Source organism: Echinops telfairi, unplaced genomic scaffold, assembly GCF_000313985.2.
Source record: "Echinops telfairi isolate 266 unplaced genomic scaffold, ASM31398v2 ScPeMD7_23;HRSCAF=83, whole genome shotgun sequence".
Lineage (NCBI taxonomy): Eukaryota > Metazoa > Chordata > Mammalia > Afrosoricida > Tenrecidae > Echinops > Echinops telfairi.
The window spans coordinates 47,846,511-47,865,704 of NW_022103920.1; the positions used below are offsets into that span (position 1 = coordinate 47,846,511).

Genomic DNA, 19,194 nt, shown 5'->3' on the forward strand with positions numbered 1-19,194 from the left:
TTTTTTTCACATTTTGAAATAATGAAAATTAAAAATGTGACTTTTTTATCAAACATAGGTAAACTTCAAATGAATTAAAATGACAAATTTTACTTAAAAATGTTATCCTACCACTATATATCCACATTAAAAGAAGTATTCTTTGATATAAAATTGGTAACCCATGCCATATTGCTATCGAATGAAAAATATTTCTGTGATCATGATAAATAACAACATATAAATCTTAATAAAATTGACTGAAAGTGTAATTTGGTAATTTGCATAGGAATCAACTAACACTGAAACAGTAAAACAGTAATCTTATTCTGTAATGTGCACACATAACCTTAGATCATACATCCCTATATCAGTAGAAACAATTTGGGCTTAAATATAAATATTTAAATGAAATATGTTTAATACAGATAATGGAAGACATTATAGTACATAATACAATTATTTAAAATACAAATGTATAAATAAAAGTTTATATATCCATATAAATATTTTATAAGTGTATTCCCATATCTCCTTTATTACTCAAAGAATAATAAACTAAAGATATAGTTTGAATGCAAAATTTTAAAATTCACAATATTCTTGAAAATCACACCATAAAGTTTATGGAACTCTACATGTCATTTCTAACAAATTCATGGTAAACCATTGTGTGCCTGTATCAGAGTGTATTTGCATTATTTTCCAATTCCTGATCATGCTACAATAAAAAATTATGAACGGAGATTTTACAAATCATTAAAGGTGCATGTGGATAGTGGAATTGTTGAACCTAAGGATGATTGCAAATGTTCTGTTTGCTCTAGTAAAAGCAGTGTCTAAGAGTTGCCTTTTCCCTGCAGCTTGCTCAGACATTGTTGTCAAACTTTTGATGAGGGAGGGGGGAGCGGGGAGAGAGGGGAAAAAAAGAGGACCTGATGCCAGGGGCTTAAGTGGAGAGCAAATGTTTTGAGAATGATGAGGGCAATGAATGTACAAATGTGCTTGACACAATTGATGTATGTATGGGTTGTGATAAGAGTTGTATGAACCCCTAAAAGAATGATTAAAATATAAATTAATTAAATTAAATTAAAAAAAGAAAGAAATGGCAGACCCATGCACTAGGCGTCCCCTTTCTCTTATAATGAATGGATAGAAGTTTAATTTCATGTGCTGAGGTTCCATTTATCAGTAGACTTCTACTAATTTTTCTGTTAGTATTTTCTTCCATTATTCATTTTTCCAGTTCAGAGATTTATAAATATTAAAGATATTTGGTTTAACTGTGACGTAGTTGCTCTGTCTGTGGCATATATAACTTAATGTGTCTCAGACTAAGTTAATTACCATGATGATTTTTGTATATATGTAAGATATGGTCTATAGGTTTTGAATCTTATTTAGAAAGACTTCACCGCCTCTAAGTTATAAAAAAATTTTCCTTCAAATTTAGTCATATTATCTGTATGGTTTCCATTTTTAAATTTACATATCATATCCCTTTGAAATTCATTCTGGATATAGTATTTAAGCTTATCTTTTTTTTCAAATGGCTATTCTTTTGATCTAGTATCATATTTTTAATGTCTACAGTTCACCTTGTGTTATAAATTAACTCATTTTTAATGTAATAAATATTAGCATGTCCTCAGGTTTATTTCTGGACTTCCAATTGTTAATTTGAGTTCTGGAACTATACTCCAGTGATTTTAAACTCCTTACAAAATATACTAATATATAATAGTGTTACCTCTCATGAATAGGTTTTCCTTGTTATAACTACATATAACTACATATTTATTTTTCCAGAAGTTCTTTTGAAATATATTGCTTAAATTCAGAAAAAAAAGTTCTAGATGGTTTATTAGTATTAAAAGAGTAAATTTGCTTAGATAAAAATTAACAGTATGCACTGCCAGATAAGCATTGTCTTGTTAACGTCAACTTTGGTTCAAACCCACTAGCTGTTCAAAATTACACTGTCTGTTCCAGGAAAGATTTACAGCCTCCCAGGCCCTGGGAGTTGGAACAAATTGTGTAGCAGTGTTTTCTTTCTATGTTTTTGCTTTATAAGTGTGTGGGGGTTATGATGATAGGTTAATAACAAGAATAAAGAGACATTTTTAACATGTTTCTAATTATTAAAGAAAGTGTCTTTCTTTCCAGGGATCACTTTGGATCATCTGAATTTTCCTAGCATATTATCAATGTCATCTAAGCTTAAAATTTTATTGAAATTGAAAGTATTCTCATTTTCATTTCAATAGTTATCCTCCTACCTTTGGTAAATTTTGTTTTCTAAAATTTTTTCTTGAATAATTTGTCTAGGAATTAATCTAATCTTTAAAGTATTTTTAAAGAAAATAATTTGATATATTAATTCTACTAGTTTTGCTTTTATTCTTCATTAATATTTGCTTTTATTCAGATTATTTTCTTTTTGGTGATATTTTGCATTAATTTATTCTCCAATATTTTAAGTTTAAATTTTAATTTATTTATTTTCATTACTTTATTATGTGGATATAAATATTTAATACTATAGACTTTTTCTGATTACCACATTGACTGCGTCTTATAGTTGAATATGTAGTAGTTTATCATATTTGAAATACATTCTGCAGTTACAGTTTTAAATTTCCTGTAATTAAAAAGCTATCTAATATCCAATTAGTAGAGCATTTGTATATGTGCTAATTAAGAGATGACAATATTTGGGAAAGAAGTTTCTATCTCATCCAACTCTATAGATATGTGTGTGTATATATTTATGCATATATGTATATGACTATACATGTACATACATGTACATAAAAACACACAAACAAACTGCCATCAAGTCTGTTCTGACTCATGGTGGACTTACATAGGTTTTTAGAACTGAGTTTTTATGGGAACAGCCTCCTCTATTTTCTGTGAAGCAGTTAGTGGATTTGAACCACCAAACTTGTAGTTAACACCCCAACTTCTACACCCCTACAGCACCGCTGGGGCTCATCTACATATGTTTATGGATAGTGGTAATGGTCATGCATACCATTAGATTCGCTTGGTAGTATCATACAATGGTTTGCACTGCTGTTTGAAATTGCAGTTATATGTTAAATTGGCTAACAGTGTTTATTTTTAATAAAAGGTCCCTGTAAGCCAGGGGTCTTCAAACTTTTTTTAACAGGGGGCCAGTTCACTGTCCCTCAGGCCCGTTGGAGACCTGGACTATAATTAAAAAAAAAAAACTATGAACAAATTCCTATGTGTATACACTGTACATATCTTATTTTGAAGTAAAAAACAAAACGGGGCAAAAACACTCGGCGGGCCGGATAAATGTCCTCGGCGGGCCTCACGTGGCGTGGGGGCCGTGGTTTGAGGACCCCTGTTGTAAGCCTTGTTCATATTTAAATTCCCCCATATAGCTCACTACATTATTGCCTGGATCAGATATAATATATTGCTGAAAGAATAATGATGCAACATATTGTCAAGAAATGGGTAAAAGGGAGAAAATATGGAAAACTGACAAGGTCTGCATAGAGCGATATGTCAATTTGATAACAGTGACGTTATCTATTTAAATTTCATAAAACTGATTTCATCATGTGTTCATGTGTAAGACATTAGATAAGCAGTAAGACCCGTGGAACTTCCAATATCCCAAATTCTCATATTCTTTTATATGATCAATTGGCAAATTAGTATCATTTAACACACATCAGAAACAATTGTTCCAATGACTTCTGCTATTCCTAAATTATCAGTACTTTTTTAAGTAAGTAAGACAAGGAGAAAACGCAGCTGTTACCAAACTTCTCTTAATCACTAGGTTAGACTTATTTCCAGCTGCCCTTTAAAATCTGCTCAAGAAGATGCTGACTGATAAGGGGCTCATTTCCTCCGTTTAAGACGGACTCACAGTTGCTCCTGAGCAGTTGAAGGCCAACTGCAGGAGATGTAGTGAGAGAGAAATCAGCTAGGAAATGAGATTTAAATTTAGCTTCGCTGCTTTGTGAACGATTTAGGACTGACCATGCCCCCACATGTAGTTTGTATAAAATACAATATGAACATTTAAATCCATAAATCATTATTCACTAACAAAATGCTAACAATAATGTAAAAGGTTAGCATGCTTATGAATGTTTAACAAGCAAATTGTTTTAGATCCACTTTAACCTGGCTGGCCTCCACACTGCTCTCGGAAGGAGCTCTATGCAGTGGCCTCCGTCTTTCCAAATCACAAGGATGGTTTATCTCAACCCCCACTGCTCATCCTCTCCCCTGCCAGCCCCTCCGTTCAAATCACTCTCCTCGCCTGCTTGAATTATTAAATCCACCACTCAACTCCTTTGCCTGGTTCAGCCTTGGCAGGAAGTTCAGGCTAGTCTCCAGATGGCAGTCAGAGCGATCAACTGAAAATGTAAGGCGAATACTTCACTTCTCTTCTCAGAACCTTATAACAAAGTCACTTTTTTCTAAGTAAACGGACAGGCTTTCACAATTCTCACAAAACTTATGCAATTGGAGCCGCCATGCCTCCCTGTCCAGTCTGCTCTTTGTACACCAGCCACATGCCGCCTTGGTTTCAATCTTTTAACTCTTCCCTGCCCTGTATGGTTTCAGTTGCTTTTTCAGTTTCTTCTACCCGCATTGGACTTGACCCAAATAAGACAGGGTCTATCTGCTGGCATTTTCCCATCATCCCTCCATAAGTATTACCTTTCGATCCATAAGATCTTGAAAGGCCATTATAATATAAAAATGATCCCTCTGAATCTGGAACGATTTTTCTCTACTTGTCACAAAGGAACATACTTTCATTACCTGTTTGTCTTCTTCATTTACTCCTTTCCTGTGGGCTAGAAAGTAGTTTCATGGGGACAGAGAATGTAGCTTTGTGTACGGCTCTACGCCAGTCCTAGAGGGTGCATGGATCTAGTGTCTACTCAAATGCATAGATGTTGAATAAGTGTTTGAATACACAAAAGAAAGCCCACTTTAAACTTCACAATTTTGTTGGATAGCCAACAAAACAAGTTAACCTAGTAGATCTTCTGCTATAAAATGCGTCTTTCCTTTGGGCATTTCTTGAGTTCAATCATACACATTGCAAAATGTCAACCATTACCTTGTCCGCTTGACACATCACATTGTGGAATTTGGGAGCAGTAGCCAACTCGGATGATTGGATCAGTGGTAAAACACCAGGGTGATTCAGCTCCATCTGGATTTCGGCAATAGTTTTCTCTGAGGTCCCTGATGAAAGTAAACATGTTCATGTAAATTGCCTGAGTGCCTTGGGGAAGTCAGTTGTACTACAATTCTAAACTGCCAGAAAGTCTGCATATGAACAAAGGCAGTTTCAAGTTTTTGGATCTCAGATAGTTATAATGATTTAAAATTTAGTATATGCAATTGACAGTGACTGAATTCTTGCCAAAAATCTTCTCAGTTATCAGTAGCCTTATTCTTCTACGGGCTTGGTGTTTCATGCAACTATTACTGCCTCGTGAATGACATCAACATTTTAATCGCTCTTTAAAATGGCTTAGACTCTATCAATTATTACAGTTTAAAAAAAACTTGTCATCTTATTCATTACATATTTCGGCTTGACCCATATGTAATGTAGAAAAAAACATGAAAATGTATTCGAAGAAGAAAGGTTCTCATTTAAAATAAAGTTCAACCGATTCAAAAAGAAGGTAACTATTTTTCCTTGAATTTTTTTTATTCATTTTACTTTCTACATAGGTTACTTTTAATCACAAAGCTTTTTTTCTTAGGTTGAGATATGTTGTGCTATATTTATAATTAGATCTATAAAATTAAAACTTATTCATAATATAGAAAATCAAAGAGACTATTTGGTCAGCTATAATGTATCTGCATCTTTTTTCTTTCATTGCTTGAATTAGAGATTAAACTTTCCAATAAGGAGATACATCAGAAAAAAACATGTTAAAGGCACGCTGCTATTCTCTAAACGTAAGAGAGGTTTAAATTTCTTCACTGTGACATATAATTGAAGATCAATCAAGAGCAGACTTTATTATTTGATCTGAGCATGTCATCTATGCAAGCCTATGTTGTTGTTGTTGTGAGGTGCCATTGAGTCAGCTGCCCCATAGCAACCCCAAGCACCACAAAACGAAACACTGCAGGGGCCTGTCCAAGCTATTGTTCCTGTGCCTCAGCCCACTGATGCAGCCACTGCAGCAATCCGCCTTGTTGAACATCTTCCTCTTTGTCACCATCCTTCGCCTTTGCCAAAGATGCTGTCTTTCTCCAAGGACTGGTCTCTCCAGACAATATGTCTACAGTCACAAGATCAAGTCTTGCCATCCTGGCCTCTAAGGAGCACTCTGGCCTTACTTCTTCCAACACAGATCGCTTTGTCCTTTCAGCAGGGCACGCAGTCTCAGTATTTTTCTCTGGGATCACAATTCAAATGCCTCCATTTTTCCATGCTCTTCCTTATTCAATGTCCAACTTTCACAGGCATATAATCCAATGGAGAATATCATGGCGTGGGTCAGGAGTAATGTAGTCCTTAAAATAACAGCCTTGCTCCTCAGTACTCTAAAAGGGTCTTGTGCAGCAGATTTACCTAATGCAATGTCTTTTGATCTCTTGACGGTTATGTCCATGAGCATTGATGTGGATCCAAGCAAGGCAAAAATCCTTAACAACCTCAAATGTTTCTCAGTTTATCACGATGTTACCTGTTGATTCAGTGGTGAGGATACTGGCCTTCCTTATCTTGAATTATAATGCATACTGACTGACTACAACCTTCAAGTAAAAATCTATGTTTCTCATTTTGTCAATTCTCTAACACAGCGTTTTTGCAATGTTGGCATTTCAAATGTTTCATTACTTTGAACAAAGGACTAAACTAGGAAAGGCTGACTTAAGGTTATGATAACAAATAATGGCTAAATTATTTTAATAAATAACCTACTATCATTATGAAATATGTGGGTCAAATTTCAATATCATCCTCTTTTTCTTACAAAAGGAGTTCACTAGGCACTAGCACATAAAGAATTTCTTATTCAGTATCACCAGTCATTAAAAATTAACAAAAAGTATGTCAGTATGGCACTATCTTCTTTGTCCCTGTTAACTAATATTTCTTCTTTTTCTTGCTTCCTCCACTTTGATATTTATTTCTGAAGTGGGACTTCTCATTCATGTATAGAAAGTGAATTGCAAAAAATGAAATGAGTGTGATAACCTGGGAAAAACAACTATAAATTTTTAAATTATGAAATAATGTGACAATAAATCAATAATAATGCAACAACATTGTGGCATCACAACATATTAATGTGTACCATTTAAGAAAATTATTGATGAATAAATAACAGCAAAATCCATGAAACATCTGCCCTCTACTCTGGGTAGGCCAACTAGTGCTAATAGCTTTTCACCTTGAAATGTTCAGCTCTCTTATTAAAAGTCAATTACATCAAAGTCACCATATGTTATTGATAGTTGTTTTTCTGAAAAGTCACTATGAATGGTGTGGTAGTTTGGTGAGTCTATGTCAACTCGCTGCTGCTGCTAGGAGTGGAGGCAAAACGGTCCTTCAAATCAAGCCTGATGCTATCCCCTTGGGGGTGTGGTCTTCTCATAAGGAGACTGCTCTCCCCCTCCCGCTTGCTGCTTGCTGCAGGAGCCTTGCTATGTTTCTTCCTCTGGCCTTGAATTCACCGGACTCTGAACCCACTGGTTTAATCTTCCCGCATTCTGCATCATTGCAAAGGGCTGCATGAGTCTGAAGAAGGACTTGTGGACTAGCATCGGATTTATGGACTTGAGTTGGACTGGGCTGGGATGCATTCTTCATATAGAACTATTTCTTGAAATAAAGCTCTTTCTTTCACATGTATAAGTTTCACTAGATTTGTTTCTCTAGTCAACCTGGCCTAAAATAAATATCATGTGTGTTATAAATTTCAAATGCAATCATTCAAAAGCGACAAGGTGGACAATTTTTAAACCTACAGCTTTGTGACTGTGTCTCTTCGATAAAACTACAGAAGTGGAGGGGGGAAAAAAACCTTCATAGAAAATGCACAGAACAATTTCATAATTGATGTACAAGGACATAAAAGACAGTTTTGTTGACTTGATTCTTCTAAACAACTCACTCCATATTTTAAAGCAAATTTAGAAACAATAAAAAACATTTATTTAGACTTTGAAAAAAAATTTTTTTTAGCATTCTTCAAAGCTGAAAGACCATCAACCTAAAATGTTGACGGAAATCAAGGTCCTATTTTAAAATGTCTCCAGAAATCAGTTAAAAAAAATACTTCACTTTTCACGAAGATGGCGCCGAAGGCTAAGAAGGAAGCTCCTGCCCCTCCCAAAACGGAAGCCAAAGCAAAGGCTTTAAAAGCCAAGAAGGCCGTGCTGAAAGGCGTCCACAGTCACACGAAAAAGAAGATCCGCACGTCACCCACCTTCCGGCGGCCCAAGACCTTGAGCCTAAGAAGGCAGCCCAAATACCCCCGGAAGAGCGCCCCCAGGAGCAATAAGCCGGACCATTATGCCATCATCACGTTCCCCTGGACCACAGTGTGCCATGACGAAGATCGAAGAGAACAACACACTTGTGTTCACTGTGGATGTCAAAGCCAACAAATACCAGATCAAACAGGCTGTGAGAAACCTCTACGACATTGAGGTAGCCAAGGTCAACACCCTTGATCAGGCCTGACGGTGAGAAGAAGGCATATGTTCGCCTGGCGCCTGACTATGACCCTTTAGATGTTGCCAACAAAATTGGAATCGTCTAAAGTGAGCCCACCTGGCTAATGCTAAATATAAACTTTTTCAATTAAAAAAAAAAACTTCTAAAAAGGTGTATGATTGAAGTTTGCTCTATGCTTTAACTGATAGGCCTGCAAGAGCAAAGATCAGTAAAACCCTAGGATGTGTTTTCTCAATATGGTCCCATCAGCCACCTGCATCAGAACCGCCTAGTGTGTTTGTTAAATGGGTTGATGGTAAAATGCGAGGGTAGAGCTTGTGAATCAGCTTTTAATGCCTAATAATCACGAAACATAACAAAATAAATCACTACCATCCAGTCGATTCTGACTGAACGACTAACAGAAAATTAGTAGAAAGTAACCACTCTGTCTTCTTGGGACCAGATGAACATTTTAATATCTGATTAGCTTACTTACTTGCACTTGAAATTTTCCGGAGTTATGTCATGCTGATGAGGATACTGGGAATCCCAGCGTTGACATGGAATTCCATTCCAGATTGTATTGGTGGTGCCCCGGTAACCTTCTCCTTGACCTTGACTGCATTCAGTTGTTTCCACAGCAACATCAGTGTCATTCATGATATTGTGAGCTATTGGTAAAAAGAAACATAACAACATTAAATCTCTTGACATGCCCATCATCTACTTCTCAGAACTCTTTGTATTACCAGAGGTTTATGTCACATAACTTTTTATGTAACTTGAATATTATAAGAAATAAAACTCATTATTTTTAATATCTATATTCCAATTTTCCTTTCCAAACTAAAATTATTTTATTTTTGAAAAAAAAAGACCGAATTAATTTCCTTACATATGGTATCATGACATATATGTTGGATATAGACTATTTCTGAGAGGACTATAGAATGTCTCTTAAAATAAGCATGCTTAAATGCAAAGTTGATAATAGAATTAACTACTATTTTCCCCTAAAATGATAAATACATTCTAAGCCAATAAACTTATTTTATTTTTTGAGTTATTTTCATTGTTATTTAAAAGATCAGTTATCCCAAAGAAATCGTATTTCTTATTTTCCCCCATGGCCTAACTGTACTGCAAAAAGATAGTGCAACCCTAAATTTTAAAAGTACAAAATTCAATTTTACTGTAACTTGGATTCTTCGTTTAGCTTTAATATTTACTTAAGAAAATTAAAACTCCTAAAAGTCTTCAAGAGCTAAAATGTATATATCCTCAAAGCATATGCGACAATGTTTATGGTTCATAGAGAGACCTGGTGATGTAATGGTTGTGTTTTGGGCTGCTAACCACAAGGTTAGTAGTTCAAAACCGCCAGTCAATCTTCAGGAGAAAAATGAGGCTTTCTACTCAGTTTCATTGTCAGAAACTCAGATGGACAATTCTACTCTGTCCTATAGCACCTCTCCACGAATCAGAATCAGCTTAATGGCAGTGAGTTTGTTTTTGTTTTTATTGTAAATTCCCCAGCTACCTTTATAATTGAAATGGTCTTTCAAGAAGTCTCTGGATAATATTCAGGTTAACACTCTAAGACAACTTAAGGTTTTAATTGATTCCTTTGATGTCTTCCCTCTGGAATTCAGAGAAACACCTCTCCAAAGGACAGTAGAATCAGATCTGCCTTCAGAGATTAGTATAAATAAAAACAAAAATCAATAAGCAATGTTCTAAACTTGTATAAATATTTCCTTATCACTTATACTTGTATAAATAATACAAACTTGATGTATCTATCTCAATGCTGTACTTCATTGAATTCTATGCAAACTAAGTATCTCCTACATTTGGAGTTGTTCTATAAAGCCTTGTGAAAGGGGGAAAGGATTCCCTGCATAACTACACCAACCATTAAATTAGTGGTAGATGTCCCCAAACCAACAAAACAAACTCACCACCACTGAGTCGACTCCAACTCATGGTCACCCTATGGGACTGAGCAGAGTCGTCCCTGTGGGTTTCCGAGGCGGGGATCTCTACGGGAGCAGACAGCCTCATCTTCCACCAGGCTGTGGTGGGGGGGTCTTCCAACTGCTGACCTTGAAGTTAGCAGACTAGTGCCTCACCCACTACGCTGCCAGTTTGCATAGTTACAGCGAACTTATAACAATATAATATTCTAAAGAGTCAGTACAAAATTTCATTAGCCCTCCTCAAGATAAAAGAAACTAACTAGTATTACGTTTTATCTTTACAATAATGAACTTCTGGAATTTTTAAATTTATCATTTCAAACGCCTTGACAGTTTTATTTGTCCATGTGCTTTAATTCAATGAAAATAAGCCTTTCACATAATTTCACCACCAACTGGCTCTGTTGGCTTGGTGTGTTTGCTTTAACTTAGAAGTGTCCTCTCGTATCAGTGCATTTGTAGTGATACCATTAGTCATTCAGCTGTTAGAAGTGACCCCATAAGCATATTACCCCCAAACGACATATTCTGATGGCAATCTATATAATAAATAATACAGGCAAACAAAGATGTTAGTCTTTATCAATAAATAACAGTTATTATGAGACTTTCATGGAGCTGTTTGATAAACATTATCTGGTGGAGACAAGGATGAATGATTTCGTCACAGACCATTTCACGGTGATCTTTGCTGCTCACATACTTACTAGTAAAACAAAGTAAATTACCCCCAAACTTTGGGGGGAAAATAGAGACCCCTTCTGCTCTTCTACTGCATAAATATCAAAACCTTGTGTAACAAAACAAATGTTTTACTCTGATTGATTTGGAAAGAAGTATTAAATGTTGGGAAAGCAATTCCTTTGGACTTAATACGTTAACATGAGATTGGCATACGAACATGTTTTGAGGAGCCTCCAGTGGCCAACTAAAGTGTGAGCGAAGCATAAAAATATCTCCAACTATCAGCTAAAGATAATCAGGTTTAGCCAAAGGAACATGTTCTTACAATACTGCAAGCCCACATATGAAATATTTTTACAAATATGTCTAGCAAGCTTACACTGAAAATACCAGGATCTCTTCTGGGAGTTCTTCACAAATAAAACATTTTGCTACGGGTGTCAGTGGTGGCCATCTTTGGAAACCGATGCAAACATATTTATATGATCTTCAGTGGCCTGTAAGTGTACGGATTCTTCCTTTGATGATTGACATGAAGCTTTCTGTTTGGAAATGTTTTAAGGAAAACATTTGCCCTAGAAATATTTTCACTGCTCGGTTAGAACATAATCAAATACAATGGATGGCTCTTGGGACATTAATTTCTCTTTACTGGTGTGCTTTACTCTTTATGGTTTGATTCCTACAATACTTAATAAGAAGCTTAAAGCTTTGACTAACTTTGTGTGAGAAAGGGCATTCATTGTTAGTTCATTTCTGGGGAGTGAGGAGTGGGCACATGGAGCATGGAACATTCATCCCTAGACAGACAGAGACTAGCACCATAAGATCATGAATAATATATCTGGTCCATTTTCTCTGTGAAGATCGAACCAAAGCCTTGCAGCAATCCCATGGATCCCTACTGGTGTTCCATGATGCCAGCAGGAGAATATGAATAACAGGCCCATTAGAGTGGTCCAAAGGCAAGGTTCTGTAAGGTTGGCATCAATGATATTTAAAAGGCCAGCTTTTTCAGTGGTAACCAGTTATAGCTGTTAAAATTTACCCTAAGGTCCAAATGAAATTGCTTCCTAGATCAAAGGACAGATACCTGGTTGTCCCTTAAGAGTAGGAGTTCGATGCAGCCCATTTCTTATTCCCAGCCACTGAAGAGCAACTGAAACCTCGGGTTTGCCCCAGAGATGGAGGGCAGTGGTACGGCTGCTCTTCGACCAACAGTGCTCACGCTTCGGGGCCACAAAGGGCAGGATGGGGCTCACGGTAAATTTAAAGGGCTTCTTGTTCTAAAATTGTCATGGGAAAATAGTAAAGACCTCCAAAGTACAAACCTCAAATTGCTTGCACGTTTACTCTCCCTGTGAAGCCAGAATTCATGTCTGAAAATTTCCCTGGATTTTATCCAAGCCTTTCCTGGTATAAAATGCTCAGGAGACAAAACTTTCATGAAAACGTTTGAGCTTTATAGTAAAAGATCTCCAAGTACAAGATTTTTCTCTTGAGAAAAGGTTTTGATAACATTGTGGGGTTTGTTGTTGTTGTTTTCTGTTTTTGTTCTTGTAGATTCAGAAGACAGTAAGATTTTATGTCTATGAGTCAATAAAATTCAGAGAGACAACCACCATTCTTTAGGACTATAACACACAGAAGTTAAAAAAAATCAGATAGGCTCTATGTCCATGTTCCTTGGCTGCTACATGGAAAGCTACTTTGTTTCTGAATGTAACACACCTTTCACCGTAACTTTAGCTGTCTCTCTTCTAAACTGGCTCTGGACACTTAAATATTTCACACTTTAAACATAAGAAAAAGAAGAATAAGAAAAACAACGAGTTAAGCCATGATAAGACTTGTCTATTTTGTTAGGACATATAAGCCATCAGGACAAGCAGCAGCGAATGAGCATAACCGACCCAGGAAGCCTACACCTGCACACCACCCCTGGGCTGGGGGGAGGAGAACAAGATACATAAAACAAGCCTGTCTGGTCAGAATGCTTGAGAAAAGCGAGGTTTTCATATGAAACCAAGGAGCATGGAGAAATACTAGGAGACAGAGAAAAAATATCACCAGGAGGTTAAATTTTATCCTTTCAACAAGTATTATTTGAATGTCCACTCTGTGCAAGGCAATGTGCTAAGCATTATCTTGTTGCTACCAAAACTGTTAATGTCAATTCACAGTGACCCACAATGGTCTACATGGTCCTTGTTCACCTGGAGCTTACACATTTTGGAGCTAGCTCTAATAATCAAATAACATTTCTTTAACAATATAGATGGTGACATATGTAGAAATAAGGGTGTATGGTACTAGAAATAAGAAAATGATCATTGAATTGAAATTTCAATAATGAGTAGATGGTAAGTAGGTGAGGGAAAAGGGATAATGTCTCAAGGCAGGGGGAATCACAGGAGAACAGAATCTGTAATGAGAGAGCGTAAAATCTAAGAGAAAAACCATTGTGCTCACAAGAGAGAGCAAGGAGAAAGCAGGGGTGGTACAGGAGACACGAGTCGGGGAGGACAGTTGGCTTAAATGGTCATATCATAAACTCAAGGAAATTACTGAAGGGCTTATTTCAACTGGTGTGTATGTGTGTTCCTGAGAATGAAGAATGCCATCATCAAGTTCCTGGAAACACTATTGTCTGGAATGTGGTGATGACACTGAAGGGACATGATCTTGGGCATGGACACACCTCCACTCAACCAGTTGTCCCAAGGCATGTCCCTGTATGCATCCAAACAACTATGGATAGCCTTGAGAAGAACAGGGATTCCAGAACACTTCATTGTGCTCATTTGATACTTGAATGTGGATCAAAAGACAGTTGTGCAAACAGAACAAAGGAATACTGCACGGTTTAAGATCAGGAAAGGTGGGTGTCAGGGTTGGATGCCCTCCCCATACTTGTTCAACCTGAGCAATCTGCGCTGAGCAAATCTTCGGAGAAGTTGGATTATATAAAAAAGAATGCCAGTAGAAAGAAAATGTTTTGAGAATGATGATGTCAAGAAATGTACAAATGTGCTTGACACAATGGATGGATGGATGGATTGTGATAAGAGTTCTACGAGCCCCCAATAAAATGATTAAGAAAACAGAAGAAGAATGCCATATCAGGATTGAAGGAAGGCTTATTAACAATCTGTGATACGCAGATGGCACATGTTGCTTGATGAAAGCAAGAGGGACTTGGAACACCTGCTTATGAAGATGAGGATTTCAGCCTTCGGTATGGATTACAAGTCAATGTAAAGAAAACCAAGTCCTCAAAACTGGACCAATACGTAACATCATGATTAAAGGAGACAAGGTTGAAGTTGTCAAGGATTTCATCTTGCTTGGATCCACAATCAATGCTCACGGAAGCAGCAGCCAGGACAAAAACATACACGCTGTATTGTGTGACTCTGTTGCACAAGACCTCTTTAAAGTGTCGAAAGTCAAAGCTGTTATGTTGAGAACAAAGGTGGGCCTACCTCAAGCTGTGGCATTTGCAACGGCCTCCTGTGCAAGTGAAAACTGTCCTTGAATCAAGGACAACTTAAGAGTCTATGCAGTTGAAGTGTGGTGCTGGTGAAGAATATGGGAAGTCCCATGAACTGCCAATAAAAGAAACCTGCCTGGGAAGTATAGCCTCGATGCTCCTAGAGACAAGGATAAGACTTCGTCTCACACACTTTGGGCATTTTGCCAGGAGAAACCAGTCTCTGGAGAAGGGCATCGTGTTTGGCAAAGTAGAGGAGCAGTGAAAAGAGCGATGAACGCTGTGGGCGCAATGGACTCAAACGTCAGAACACCGGCGCAGGTGCTGCGGGACTGGGCAGTGTTTCATCCTGTTGGAGACAGGGTCACTGGGTTTCCGAATCCACTCCGTGGCTTTGAAAATTCAAGATGAGAGACGATATTCTCTTGGTTGAGGGAGACAGTACTGGAGTAAAATGATTAGAGTTGGCAAATGAACTTTGAACCGACAGGTGTTATCTATGGATCAAATGTGAGGAGTTATGGAAAGGCCCATATTCTAGACTTCTGGATCTTGAACAAGTTAAATTGTGGTGCCAATCATGAGAAAGCGCCTTAAAGCTGCCCAGATAATCCTGATGTCCAGGAGATCAAGAGTATTTCCATAACAATTGTATGGAAACTTTTATGCTCTTATTCTCTCACAAATGTATCGGGGAATTTCCAGCTACCACTTATATGTGACCTCATGAAAGATGGAATGCAGAAAGAAAAGAACCCAGCTGTAAATTGAAATGAAAGAAACTTGAAAAATATAGAAAACAATGCCATTTTCTCCCCACTTTTCCTTAGCAAGTATACTTATTTTATTTTTAATATATAATGATCATCTTAAAAATAAACGAATACTCCATTTTTCAATATTCACATAAAGGTGTATTTGGAGCTCTGGTGGCTTATATCATGGCTTCCATGTTGGGCTGCTTACCACAAAGTCAAAACCACCCAAAGAAAGATGAGGTGTTCTCCTCCTATAAGGGTGCCGCCACAGAAACCAACACGGTGAGGGCTACTCTGTCTTACAGGGCTCTCGGGAGCTGGAAACGATGTGAGGATGGCGAGTTTGAGGTTTTCAATATGGACTCCTATAGCTCACACACACAAAAGTCATTTGGGAGTCATTCATCATAGTACAATGTCACAGTATTTTCAGTTGAAGCAGTTTGAGAATAAACGGTCTACATAATCAATAAGACTTGCTAAAGACAGTCAATTGTAAGACCACTTCTCCTTGCTAGACTTTTGATGTTCACTTCAGAAAAGAAAATCAATTCATTCCAAAAATAGTTTCATTTCCCCATGGAAATTAGTGAATTAAGTTATGTGGAATATGAAGTTAGTACAGGAAGAAATTTTAAGAAAAGAAGTACTTTATTCAGACACGACAGGACTTCCATCCTGTAACACGTCTGCAATGCCTTGAAGTTCCATGTGCCTGCAACTCTGTTCTAGGGTATTCGGCTCACCGTTGTGGGCTGCTTCCATTTGGGTAGAGATCACCTTCCAAGGTGACGAACAAGGCCAGTCTCAATACACCCTGGCACATTTTCATTCAACAATACACAACACTTAGCCTCTACATGTAGTTGCACACTGATTATGAGACAGGGGGTAGAAGCAATCTGGAGAGAGTGTAGTCGTGGCTTATCAACTTCTGAACAAATAAAACGAACTGAAAACAATTTCCCAAAGGTTTGGCTTCGGAAAGGTGAGGACACTCCAATGTATAGAAGGAGATAATGCCAGTTTCTGCTACACTAATTCAGGTAAAACTTTGAAATGTAAGCTTTGTCCTAGGCCTTAGTCTGATTAGTTTGAAGATCTTTAATGTTTCATTCATATTACCAATAAGTTGAAAGTTTTGACATATGAAGGGGCTTCATAATGTCTTTTAATTCAGTTTCTCCATGATCTTTGTATAATAGTTGTATAATAATGATAAAAATCCCTTGTATAATAATTATTCAGCATTGCTCACTAACATTAATTGAATGAATCCTATAGAAAAGGGGCAGATGTACTCTGTATGTTTTCCAACCCACTCTGGGATTGTTGCTAGGCCCAAGGATTTAATAATCATCGTTTGCTTAAGACGTTCATGGCCTCCCAGGTAGTACTGATCTTAAGGCACTCTGTCTCCAGACACCAACCATCGCATCGCCACCTCTGCAGAACTCAACTCTTTTTGCTTCTTGTTGAATTAATCCCTCCTAGGCAATCGCTTGGGTTTTTCTTCCTCCCTGTCTCCCTCCCCACTATTGGGAATGGAACAGAGTGACCAACCCAATTTGTCATCGTATACAGTACATTCTGCCTCTTTCATATTGTTCACGTCCTTCCTCACCTTGTCATTCCCACTGCGTACTTCATTTCTCACTGTTGCAATCAGCTCTTATCTAACCCTCATCTCCTCTGTTAGCCCCACGAGGCCAATAACCCTGAATGCACAGTAATTCTTCCGGCTCACTGGTTTCAGTGGGTTTTCTACAGTAATCAAAATGATTTTGAAAAATTATCTCTATTCCCTCAAGTGTTTTTAAGCTGACAACTAAACATTGTGTGGGACATTTAAATGGCATAATATAATTACTGACATTTATAAACTTTAAATGTGTATGAAATTTAAATATACCTCCTACTACTGTCAAGTCCATTCTGACTCACAGGGACCCTAAAGGAACTAACTGACTCATAGGGTTTCTGAGGCTGTAAATCTTTATGGCGGCAGACAGTCATGTAAATGTATCTAATGGGCTCTAAATGCAATGGTAATTTTATATCTACCAATTCTTGTATAAAAACAAATGCTGAAGTTCTAACTATCAAAAGTATACTTCTTCTCCTCATTTCAAATTCATTATGTAACCCCATTCTACCTGCTGGATGTTAATCTATCTTCAGTGTGAGAATCTTTTATTCCTCACCCACCATCGTTCTCTGCAACACAACAGATTTTACACCCTGCTACCAAAAAAAGAACTGAGACCAGGTTTTATATGAACTCAAAACTCACTGCTATCAAGTTGATTCAGACGTTGTAGGTTTCTGAGACTTTTATTCTTTACAGGAGTAGAAAGCCTCTATCTTTCTCCTGCAGGTTTAATGCGCGCACACACACACACACACACACACACACACACACACACACATATTCTGAGTAGAATTGGGACAATTTTAGTAACTGTCAAGTTAATTTGAAGTACTATGATTAGTGGTCCATAAATGATACACAGCATGAATACATATTTGGTAATATATTTTGGTAAAATACATTGGCAAGCAGACTGCCATAGAAATGATTTCGTTGTTTAGTATCTCCATGGTTTGGATTGTGACAATGCACCACCGTAAAGTTTAGTAGGGATGAGAAGTCTTCCTCTTTTTAGAAAGTAGGAAAAAAGAGGTGAATGAGGAAGCATGAATGTTGAGTTTGCCTGATTCCTTAGGAGCAGATACATTCCAGGCAGAGGACCTTGGGAAGGAATTCATATGAATGTTGAGAAGCATAAACTTGAGGCTTTTAAACTATCTGTGTCCACAGACCTTTAGGAAATCTTTATGATTACCTAAGTTTCAGGACACATCTTTGGAGACCACTATTCTAAATCACAAATCAGATAAGATCACATCCCTCTCTAAGGCTCATTGTTGTTCCTGGCAATGAATCTGTTACTCTTGGAACCTACTTGATTTGCCTCACATCCACCTCATTTTCTTATCTTTTTCCATTTCACTACTTTCATCCTAAGCCCATCCCTTTCAAGCTACTTACCATGTATGTCCAGAATACTGAATCCTCAGTAACCTAACTCACTCACTCCCCCACTCTCTCCCCGATTCACTCCCTGTGGTTGGGATCTCACTCATAGCACTCCTATAGGACAGAGAGAATTATCCCACGGGATTGCCAAGGCTGTCCATTTCCACAGACGCGAAATGTCTCGCTTTGCTCCTGCAGATCAGATGGTGAATTCCAGGGACTGCTCTTTCAGTCAGCCACAGAGAGCTTAACCATAGCACTCTTATCTCAGTCTAAAAATGAATGATTTCCTAAAATAAACTATTTACAAAATATTCTCAAAGCCCAAAGGCCTTTTAAAATTCAAATTATATACATGTGACTCATAAACACTTTTATCACAGCCTATCGTTGCCATCTTCTCTGCGAGTGAAACCATCAGAATTATTGCATGTGGCTTGCATAATCAGCCTATTTGGGCAGAAAAGAAGGTGCCTATGTAATAATTAGGACATATCCTATTTACTCCACTTCTTCCCTCTATCAGTCTTTTAGCACACAGTCTGAAGAGTCAC

At 37.3% G+C, this 19,194-nt stretch overlaps 1 protein-coding gene across 2 annotated transcripts in view; it reads right to left on the reverse strand.

Moving 5' to 3' along the window:
- HGF (hepatocyte growth factor) overlaps nucleotides 1-19,194 on the reverse strand; it is a 71,341-nt gene that overhangs the window by 21,850 nt on the left and 30,297 nt on the right. For both annotated transcript variants that reach the window (XM_045288777.1, XM_004702627.2), the window contains exons 8-9: nucleotides 9,183-9,357; nucleotides 5,108-5,235 (exon numbers count right to left, since the gene is read on the reverse strand). In XM_045288777.1, coding sequence (XP_045144712.1) covers nucleotides 5,108-5,235; nucleotides 9,183-9,357 — 303 coding nt within the window. The remainder of the gene's footprint in view (nucleotides 1-5,107; nucleotides 5,236-9,182; nucleotides 9,358-19,194) is intronic.